This window comes from Octodon degus, unplaced genomic scaffold (genome assembly GCF_000260255.1).
Source record: "Octodon degus isolate 3935 unplaced genomic scaffold, OctDeg1.0 scaffold00171, whole genome shotgun sequence".
In the NCBI taxonomy this organism is placed as follows: domain Eukaryota; kingdom Metazoa; phylum Chordata; class Mammalia; order Rodentia; family Octodontidae; genus Octodon; species Octodon degus.
Window position 1 is genome coordinate 5,559,106 of NW_004524747.1, and position 11,370 is coordinate 5,570,475.

The window sequence follows — 11,370 nt, forward strand, 5'->3', positions numbered from 1 at the left end:
ATATCTATCCTAACCACTTTGAATACACAGATACAAAATGGACATTCATCTATATCCCCTTTTTTGTTAAGTTCCATCATTTAAATATTATAGGTGTGTAAACTCAGCAAAATATTCTAAAAGAGTTCAGTAGTCCATAATAGTATTGGGTCTTCCACTTAACTGGCAATGTCAGAAATTGTTGACCTGAGTCCCCTACAGCTCAGCATAACACCATGGCTTTACTTCTTATACTTCATTTTTATACTTTTCTGCTGGATGGTTAAGACCAAGGTAAAGCAGGACCGATGCAACAAGAGTTGTAAAAGCTTCAGAATTTTACAGATCTACAAAGTACACCACCAATTGTAAAACCTTGGTACTAGTTCTTGGTACTAGTGGCTAATAAATGACAGTCTTCATGAAAGGGGTTATGGGAAGAAATTTTCTCGAGTCACAATTAATATTGTGACAGGAGTTACAGAGTTACAGAGCTCCTGATCTACTCCATACTCCTAAAGCTCTCATTATGAAACATAATCATTTATTCATGGATCAACATTTTCAAATCTGGAACACACATATCTAGCTTGTCTATGACTCAGCCAGCTAATGTACTTTAGTTCAGAATTTTTTTGAAAAGATACTAACAACCCTGTACACCCTGTAGAACCTTTCCTAAATTCATAAAAAAAGAAAAGATACTAACAATAAATGGTGCAATGCCATAAAAAATATGGGATAGATTCCATTCTAGGGTTGTAATTACACTATTATATTAAGAGATACTGAACTGTTTGGTACTGACTGGAGGACAAGAGTTGGAATATGATGCCCAGCCCCAATTGTTAACCAGTGGCTCTGCAGCACAAACTTATGGCTTTAGTTGCCTCCAGGATGGATAAAAAGATTTATGTTAGGGTACCTGTGGGTTGAAGGGCACTGAGTTAAATCCATAGATCAATCAGATAATCTCCCACTTTTGCAACATCAATGGACCAGATCAGTTTTTTGCTGTTATGATCACGTGGCCACTATCTTTATTTCTCAAATACGACTTGAAATGTAGAAGAGCAAATTAAATCTCTTACTACCTATACACAAACTCTAAATAGCACCTTTGATTTTAAATTAGAAATGATTTTAAAAAGTCATTCAACAAAACCAAATGAATTTTGACTCTTGCAGCAGCAGGATTTAGAACCTATGCCATTATCAAAACAGAATACTGTGTGTACATTACTGTCAAGTCTACAAATATATCTTCTGCATTGCAACACCTATATTCACAGATGGGTGTAATGCCAGATTCATCCATCAGCATTGCTGATTGGCTATTGTCCTGGTTTTCTAAACAACCTGTTGGGACAAAGTTCTCATACCTCTGGCTATGATTTCTGTGCACTGGACTTCTTTTGTTATGTGCTCCATTGTGGTTGTGGATAATGTCATGTATGTCCCTGCCCTCCTGTTCAGACTATTTAAGAGTGATGACTTTACAAATAGAAAAATCTGGTGTTCCTTTAGATTAGTCAGAAGACTTAATCTCCAATAGGCACAAACATTGCCTATCTTCAGTATGAAGTTACATAAAGCCCAACAATTGGGCCTTCTTCACACTCTTAAGAATAAGACATTAAAGTTGGAAGCATAATGCAGGATAAATGAGGTAAAAGACTGGTGGAAAGGTGACAGGAAATCGTAAGTAAAACTTAGGAAGAAGAATGCAACTTTCATGACTTAGCTAAAATGACCCAAAAGAGCCCCATGCCAACATTCCTTGGCTAGATTTACACCTCTTTCTTTGTAGATGTCACTAAAAAGTCATAAATTGACTCAATTAAGAAAGTAAGGAATGGGGCAGGGAGATAGCTCAACAGACTAAGCACCTTCCTGGCAAGTGCAAGGATTTGGGTTTGATCCCCGGTAATGCATGTCATGCCAGCCCTGCACCGAGCTAGCCACCGAAGCTGGGTGTGGTAGTGCACACCTATAACCCCAGTGCTGGGGAGCCTGAGACAGGAGAAACACTACATGTCTGAGCTGCATAGTGAGACCCTATACCAAACAAATAAATAAAAAGATTAAAAAAGAAGAAAGTGATGCATAGGAATCTACCCCTGAGATACATGCCATCCCAATGTCAACAGAACTTGATCAGATTTAAACTCCTTTCCTACCAGAACCATCATTAGAAGATCATAAATTGGTCCAATTAAGAAAGTGAACAAAAGGTTGAACAAATCCAGAGAACGTTTAAAGCACCTATTGAAAAAGATGTCTTTAAATGGGCTGGTACCCTTTTGTGGAGGTGGGTACTTTTTCCCTCTAGCTTTTCATTCCTTCAAGAAAAGTATAAATGGGGCTGGTCAAATAACTCAGCAGATTAAAGTGCCTGCTTTAATGACATATTCTGACAATACTTTTTGCCGCATAAAACTTTGTTTTAATAGTTCTCAAAATTCTGTGACAGTGTAACCCCTAGGGCACACTGAGATTGCAATTGAGACTGGACATGGTGGTGCACGCGTGTAATCCCAGCTCTAGGGAGGCTGTAAACAGGAGAATCACTACAAATCTAATCTAGTAGTAAGACCCTGAACACCCTGTAGACCCTTCCCTAAAATATAAAAAAGTATAAATGGATTAAGCTTCAAACTGTAATGAATCTCATTTTTCTAAGTGCCCATATTCACCTCTTGAGTATGCCATACTCTATTTTTGCCTAATAAACACTACTCATACCTCTTTCTGTCATGTCAAGAAAATACTTTTTTTTCTCATAAAACTTTTAATGGTTCTCAAAATTCTGTGACAGATTTTTGGTCAATTGTTTCCATTAAAAAATATTGATTTTAGAAACTACTAACTTAAAAACTGCCCCACACGAAAAAACAATGGTCCACAAAACATTCTCCTTTCCTTCTGAATGTTTTATGATGCATTGTTATCATTAACCCATCTTTCACTATTAAGCTTAAATGGCCAATTGGGAGAAACAGTTCTGAGACCGGTCTTCCACCACTGATTAAGACTGAGGTGGCAGGTGTTAGGCATAATATTCATTTTGCCTTCTGAGTTTTCTGGGCAGACTTTGCCAGCTCCAGCAGACTTTTTGTCCACAGCTTTGATGACAACCAGAGCCACTGTCTGTGTCGTATCACAAACAGCGAAAAAACCCAGAGGTGGGTAGTCAGAGAAGCCCTAGAAATACATGGGCTTGACTGGAACCATGTCTACAATGGCAGCATCACCAGATTTCAAAAACTTGGGCCTAACTTCCAGCTTCTTACCAGACTGGCGATCCATCTTTTCTTTCAGCTCAACAAACTTGCAAGCAATGTGAGCTGTGTGACAATCCAGGACAGGGGCATAGCCAGCACGGATCTGGCTGGGATGGTTCAGGATAATCACCTGAGCAGTGAAACCAGCTGTTTCCATTGGTGGGTCATTTTTTCCTGTCATTGGTAACATTGCCACACCGGATATCTTTGACAGACATATTCTTGACGTTGAAGCCCATATTGTCCCCAGGAAGAGCTTCACTCAAAGTTGCATGGTGCATTTCAATAGAAATGCACATGTTGACTGGAGCAAAGGTGACAACAATGCCAGGTTTGAGAACATCAGTCTCCACTCAGCCCACAGGGACAGTGCTAATACCACCAATTTTGTGGACATTCTGGAGGGGCAGCCACAAAGGCTTGTCAGTGGGGTGAGTGGGTGGGAGGATGCAATCCAAAGCTTCAAGCAGTGTGGTTGCACTGGCATTGCCATCCTTATGAGTGACCTTCCATCCTCTGAACAAAGGCATAGTAGCATTTGGCTCCAGCATGTTGTCCCCATTTCAACAAGAAATTGGCACAAGAGCTATGGTGTCAGGGTTGTAGCCAATTTTCTTAATGTAAGTGCTGACTTCCTTAACAATTTCCTCGTATCTCTTCTGGCTGTAGGGTGGCTCCATGGAATCCATTTTGTTAACTCCAACAATTAGTTGTTTCACACCCAATGTGTAAGCCAGAAGGGCATGCTCACAGGTCTGTCTGTTCATGGAGATACCAGCTTCGAATTCACCAAGACCAGCACCAACAATCAGGAAAGCACAGTCAGTCTGAGATGTGCCTGTAATCATGTTTTTGATGAAGTCTCTGTGACCAGGGGCATCAGTGATGGTCACATAATACCTGCTGGTCTCAAATTTCCAGAGAGATATCAATGGTGATACCAGGCTCATGTTTGGCTTTCAGCTTGTCCAACACATGTTCTTAATTGACATAATATACATTAATTTTATATACCATATTTAAAAATTGTTTGCAGTATAGTATGTGTATATACAAAACCTTAAAGGTGTTAATAAACTGTAATTTTTGGTCTGGTCTTTAGTAAATTATGTACTTTGTCCCCACTGATGATTAACATTGGTTTCCAAGAATGGGGGATTCTTATTTGCATGATGTACCTTTTTGGCAAAACTATGCTTACTTTACAAATATATTGGGGCTGGCGAGATGGCTCAGTGGTCTAAAGCACCTACTTGGAACAAGCTTGGCAAAGCACAGGGACCGCGGTTCAATCCCCCAGCACCACATGCCAGCCAGCCGCGCCCCCTGGTGGGCTGAGCTGGCCACACACACACACACAATAAATAAATAAACTTTAAAAAAAAAAAACAAATATATTGGCTTCCTTTAATTAGCCTGGTCACTGTTTCTTAGTACAACTTTACTGTAGAGATTGGATTTGTTTTGTTCTTTTTAGTTTATTTTATGTCTGTAACATTTGCAAGTATTGCATGTCAAAGTTCTAATATCTAAGGGTGCTGATTACAAAGTACACAAAATTAGACTTGAAAATGGACTCTAGGGGCCCGGTAGATGGCTCAGTAGAATAAGCACCTCCCTGGCAAGTGCAAGGGCCAGAGTTCAATCCTCGGTTCTGAAAAAAAAGAAAGAAAGAAAATAGACTCTAGATAAATTCAGTCTAAGAGCCTCTCTTTCCAAATGTTTGGGGGCCTGCCCCTTAGCTCAGTTCTTTAAGTAGCTGCTTCAACAAAGCAGTCAGGCTCAGGTTGCTGTGGTTCGATTCCCACCACTCAAGCCAGCCAAACTTGCCCTGAAGGCATTCAGAGCAAAAAAAAAAAAAACCCTCCAAATGTTTGTTATTGGTCATATTTAGCAAGAAGTGCTTTTATGACACTGACTTCAACCATCTGTCACAGCTCTTCCAATGTGGGTTGTGTTCTCACTGACCATCACAAAGAAAAACTACCTTACCACCAAGAGACAAAGCTTCAGATGGTTAATTGGCAATACCTTTAGAAACAAATGCATTTGGAGGGAAGAGAGAAATGCTGCAAGCATCAAAGTGTCACCTGTATGCAACCCTACCAAAATAAGAGCTGCAGAAGTTCTGAAGAATGTTTTTAAGCATGATTATTTTAGAGCAAAGGCCCTTCTAGCTCGTGTAATGGTTAGCTATCTCCTGAGCATGGCCTTCTTTTGCATTTGGCTTCACAATTTTAGTGATACTTTTTCAGGCTGAAGCATCTAGATTCCCTTATGTTCCAGCTACTTTTAATGAAATCAGCACACTAATCCAACATTACAGCCAACCAGATGATATGGGACCTCAAGGCCCTCAAGACTGATGGCTCAAGAGGTGCTATAAAATGGAACTTTAAAAGTTAGATTTTTTTTCCCTTTAGAGACCAGTGGATTCTTGAGGCTTAGAGTATAAATAGTTTGCCCAACTCATCTCAGTACAGATGAATGGACAGGTTCTGACAACAGTAAGACTTGAGCCCATTTTCTTGCCACAATAAATGGAATTTTATCACTCAGTGCTCATTAGAGAAACATTTAAAATACAATATATAAATATATAAGTATTTACAAGGCAGACTTACAATGGCCACCTGCACAGACAGGTGAGGAAGAGTGTAAACAGGCTGTCTGTGCAGTGAAGATCTAAAGGATCGAGTCAAAGGTCAAAGACCTGGAGCTCAATGTAGTATTCCATGCAAGTCTGTGTCAGGAGGCCAAGGGGTCTGTACTGGAAGGCAGAAGACTCTGCACTACAAACCGGGAGATGTCATCCACATTGAAAATGAACACTGGAGCTCCTCCAAAGAAACAGAAATGAAACTTCTTTCTCTGTAATGCTTTTTATTCCATTCAGGTAACAAGCCTATTTGTTGCTGCCACTCACACTCATGGTAGGTTTCTGTCTTCAGTGAATTCCTTTACTCACACCCATAACTATGCTAACCCAACTAGTTGCTTATTTCTTACTCAAGTTGATACAACAGTTAAGTATCACAATCCACCCCTTCTTAACCTGACAACCAGACACATTTTCTTAAACCATAGTTAGTCTCCAGATACAATTACGAGTTCATTATTACACCTCACACAATATGACTATCCAGGATACAAACAGAAATGTACTAATTCCCTCCACAGAATCAGAGGCATATTTTCTTTGGGTAATGCTTCACCTTAATAATCCATACCTTGAACAATATATCGTAGGTCTAATAATACTTAAAAGCCAATATTAAGCCTATCAACATTATACTACATAGGATGCATATTGAAAAGTAACTCCTACATTAGAGTCCTCTTTTTTGTAACTAATCATGAGGTATTGCTGATATTTAGAACTACCTTCATTTACTACCCATTCTCAATTCCCTTGGTTTTTAGCAAGCACCCTAGCAGGTCTTGGTTCTTTCCCTGGTTTGATGATCTGCATCTCCATTCCTGAGGATTCTGGACCATGTATAATCCTTCCAGGATTTGGTTGTAGTTTCTCAATGACATTAATGACAGGGCAATGGTAATAGTAGGAGATGACCTAAGAGATCAGCACTCCAAATATATTCTTCCTTTCCTTCATAGTCCAATTTCTTCTTGATAGTATTGCTTAATCGCCCCTGCCAAAGGTTGTTCACTCACTCAAAGGTATAAGGAAATCAAATGACCAGGGGAAAATCTTAGCTTCCAGTTCAATGGAATCATTGCTGTGCTTCCTGGTACAAGCCTTTTCTCCTCTGGAACTACAGTTTCTAGGCCATCAGAGCATAAGGTCATGGGAACAGAAAGCAAATATGCTGTTAGTGGGTTACGAGGGGTAATAGTTACAGGATAATGGTAGCGTCCCCACTTCCACCCGTGATTTCTGGATCCATGAATCCAGGGTTTGGGAGAAAGAGTGCCATACAGTAAATGATGGTCTGAATCATAAACAGGCTTTTAAAGAACTTTGCCCCAGCCCTCCAAGCAACTGCCACCTACCTAGTGCTGTAATTGCATCTTCAAAAGGCATTCCAACTTTTATCAACATAGCTGCCTCTGGATAGTAAGGAACATTGTAAGACCAGTTTGGCTGTAAAGTGTTCCTTGGTCAGAGCAATGCTACATGAAATTCTGTCACAGTAGACAATGCATTCTGTGAGTCCATGGATGATAGTTTTGTCAGCTACATTATGTGCAGGGAAAGCAACTCCATACCCAGAATATGTGTCTATGCCAGCAAGGACAAATCCCTGTTCTTTCCATGATAGAAGCAGTAGAATAAAATCAATATGCCTCCAGATTGCAGGCTGATCACTCAGGCAATGGTGCAATATTAGTGACTAAGTATTGGTTTCTACTGTTGGCATATTGGACATTCTGCAGCGGCCTTGGTGAGTGGGAGTCCATGCTCCTGACCATGAATAACCTCCAAGCCTGCCACCAGGGCCACTTTGTGCATGAGCCCACTGGGTAATGACAGGGGTTGCTGAAGAAAGAGACTGTTACTACAGAACTGCCACGTGATTGTTAAAGTCCTTCTCTGCTGAGGTTCACCTTGGGTAAACATTTATGTGGGGTACAAAATAACTTCACACCCCTTACCCATGTGGAACTATCTACGTACACATCTTTTTCAAATATCTTTGTCACCAACCTCCAGTCATGCTCCTTCAAAGTTCCTGACCACCTGGCCAGACAATTTGCTATACCCCATCAATCAGTATTCAATCACACATTTAGTCATTTTTCCTTCTAGCAAAATGTACTATCAGATAGAGTACCCAAAATCTGCCCACTATGAAGATTTCCCTTCACTGCTGCCTTTCTAGGGCGACCTGGAAAGGGGATGTAATGCTCCAGCTGTCCACTTGGGGATGATATGAGCATAACGTGTAGACCCTTTGGAAACCAAGGCCTAGCCTTCCCTTCTTCTGAGGCCATAGGTTCATACAGGGGGAGAGAAGGCAATATAGCAGAAGCAGAAACCATAAGGCTCTGGGCAACCACTTTATGTAACTGACTTGTACCTGCTTTAGCTTAGTCACATATATACCCCTTCCATTTAATAATGGACTGCTGAATTGTACATCCAACTTTCTGACTCGGTGGATCAGATAATACCCAGCTCATGATAGGCATACCAGTTAGTGTTTACTAGAGAACCATATGATACAAGAGACACAAATAGATAAGAATTTATAAGATTGGCTTACAAAGGCCACCCACAGTCATAGGTGGAGGAGTGCAGAGGGTCTGTGTGTTCACTGGAGATCTGAAGGTTCCAGTCAGAGCTCACTGTAGTGTCCTATGTGAGTTGATATCAGGAGGCCAATGAGTCTGTGATGGAAGGCAGAAGAGTCTACGCTGGAATCCAGGAGATGACACCCAAGGTGAAGACAGAGATGACACCCAAGGTGAAGATAAAGACGGGAGCTCCACTAAGAAACAGAAGCAGATTCATCCTTCTTCATTTACCCTTTATATCATCCTGGCAACAAGCCTCCCCAAGGTGAGTCTTCTGCACTAGGGTGTGGAACTGCTGAACCAAATCAGTTGAGTTTCTCCTACTCCTCATTTTTTTTTTTTTCGGAACCGGGGATTGAACTCAGGCCCTTGCACTTGCCAAGGAAGCGCTTATTCCACTGAGCCATCTCCCCCACCCCTCTTGTACTCAAATTGACACATTCAATGACCCATGACAATGGGCAACTCGGATCACATGGTAACCTTTTGTCCTTATGGTCAAACATTCAGTTTTCACTACAGCCAAGTCTGTTTTGCAAAGGGAAAGTAGTTGTATGTAGATGATGGTAGAATCTTGCAGCAAAATCCCTCCGCTGCAACTATGGGGCCCTGACAGAGCCTCCAAGGAGCATCTCTATCTAGAACTGACATTGCAAGTACTATTGGATGTGCTGGACCATATGGCCTAGACCTGCTGCAGAGGTTTATCTTCCTCTGAGCCCCACTCACAACTAGCAGCTCTCTGAGTCTCTAGAAAAATGAGCCAGAGTAAAATACCTAAGTGAGGAATTGGAGGCCTGCCTTTAGCTCAGTCGTTTAAGCACCTGCTCATGCAAAGGCAGTCAGGAGCAGGATACCGCAGTTCAATCCCCAGCTAGGCTTGCCCTTCAGGCAGCCTGAAATGCCAAAAAAGAAATGACCTATGTGAGGAATGTATTGCCTATCATATGTTGTGTGCTTCCTTTTTTTTTTTTTTTTTTGGCTGAACCAGGGATTGAACTCAGGCCCTTGCACTTGCCAGGGAAGCGCTTATTCCACTGAGCCATCTCCCCAGCCCCATGTGTGCTTCTTTTTATTTTTTACTTATTTACATTTTTTGGGACGTAGGGGCAACCAGATACAACAACTTATCTTTTACCTTTGAAGAGACATCTCTAAGGGCCCACACCATTGTGCTCCTAGAATTTTACTGAAGTAGGATTTAAATTTCAGTTGGATTTATTTACCTTACTCTGGCCCTCAAATGCTTCACTAACTAATCACTTGGTCCAATCAGCATAATATTATCAATATAATGGACCAGTGTGAAACCTTGTGATCCCTGTGAACTAAGATTTGACACAGGGCTGGAGTGTTAATATAACCCTGGGGTAGGAGAGTAGAGGTGTACTGCTGGCTCTGCCAGCTGAAAGCAAATTGGTCCTGATGGGCCTGATGGATAGGCGTGGAGAAGCAGGTATTTCCCAGCTCTATAACTGCATACCAAGTCCCAAGGTGTGGTAATCTGCTCAAGCAAGAAAACCACAACATTGGTATAGCAACTGCATTGGATTCGCCACTTAATTCATTTTACAGTAATCCACCGCTATTCTCCAAGACTCATCCATCTTTTTCAGGTTAAATGGGAGAATTAAATGAAGATGTGGTGGGAACCACCAGCTGTGTGTCCTACAAGTCCTTGACAGTTGCACTAATCTCTTCAATCCCTCTAGAGATACAAAACTGGTTTTGGTTTCCTATCTTACCAGGTAAATACAATTCTAGTGGTTTCCATTTAGCCTTTCCAATAGTAACAGCCCTCACATTATGGGTTAAAGAATCAATGTAAGGATTCTTCCAAGTATGAAGTACAAACAGTCCCTTGATTCAGAACACATATATGGCTCTTTGATCGTCCCGCTGCTGTCAAGGTGGCGCTACAGAAAGACAAGAAGCCTAAGAGGTCAACCTGGAAGTTTAATTTGGACCTTACCAATCCAGTAGAAGATGGGAGTTTTGTTTTTTTAATATATTTATTTATGGACTACTGGACTATTTTGGAATATTTTGCTGAGTTCACACACCTATAATATTTAAATGATGGAACTAAACTAAAAAAAGGGATATAGACGAATGTCTATTTTGTATCTGTGTATTCAGAATGGTTAGGGTAGATATATAGTTACATTCTCTTAATGAATAGAGGGATTTGTTCTAATAGTGTCTGTAAATAGGATATCATGTCTGCATCTTGTACAACAAACAACCACGAGGAAGGCAGTATGTAATGTGTTAATTATTGGAACTGTCCTACCAATTTGATTTGAAACTGTCTCATTGCTATTCATTTCTCAATAAAATTATGGAAAAAAATATATTTATTTTTAATATATTTAGGGAAGGAACTGTAGGGTGTTTAGGGCCTCATTACTAGATCGGACTCATACTGATTGCCTGTTTACAACCTCTTAAGAGCTGGGATTACAGACATGCACCACCACGCCCAGCCTCAATTGCTGTCTCAGGGCACCGGGGGGGGGGGCAGCATGGCAGGCCTGGGGATCGAATCCCCAGCCCCTGTGACTGCTTGCAGGCGCTTTAATCCACTGAGCTATTTGGCCAGCCCTAAGATGGAATTTTTGATTCTGGAAAGTTTGAACAGTTTCTGAGGGAGAAGGTTAAAGTTAATGGAAAAACAGGAAACCTTGGGGATGTTATTCACTTAGAACGTTTCAAGAATAAGATCACAATTACTATTCCTGACTTGAAATTATACTACAAGGCTACTGTGATAAAATCAGCATGGTACTGGTATCAAAATAGACCTGAGGATCAATGGAATAGATTAGAAGACACGGAAGCCCCTATG

At 40.9% G+C, this 11,370-nt stretch overlaps 1 protein-coding gene and 1 pseudogene across 1 annotated transcript in view; one reads left to right on the forward strand and one right to left on the reverse strand.

Moving 5' to 3' along the window:
* The window catches only part of LOC101593144, a 28,186-nt pseudogene extending 21,565 nt beyond the window's left edge, over positions 1-6,621 (reverse strand).
* Positions 6,622-8,620: 1,999 nt separating this feature from the next.
* LOC105743825 (60S ribosomal protein L22-like 1) overlaps positions 8,621-11,370 on the forward strand; it is a 6,661-nt gene continuing 3,911 nt past the window's right edge. Inside the window, exons 1-3 of the mRNA XM_012517383.2 lie at positions 8,621-8,787; positions 10,393-10,514; positions 11,132-11,272. Of these exons, the coding sequence (XP_012372837.1) occupies positions 8,621-8,787; positions 10,393-10,514; positions 11,132-11,272 (430 nt within the window). The remainder of the gene's footprint in view (positions 8,788-10,392; positions 10,515-11,131; positions 11,273-11,370) is intronic.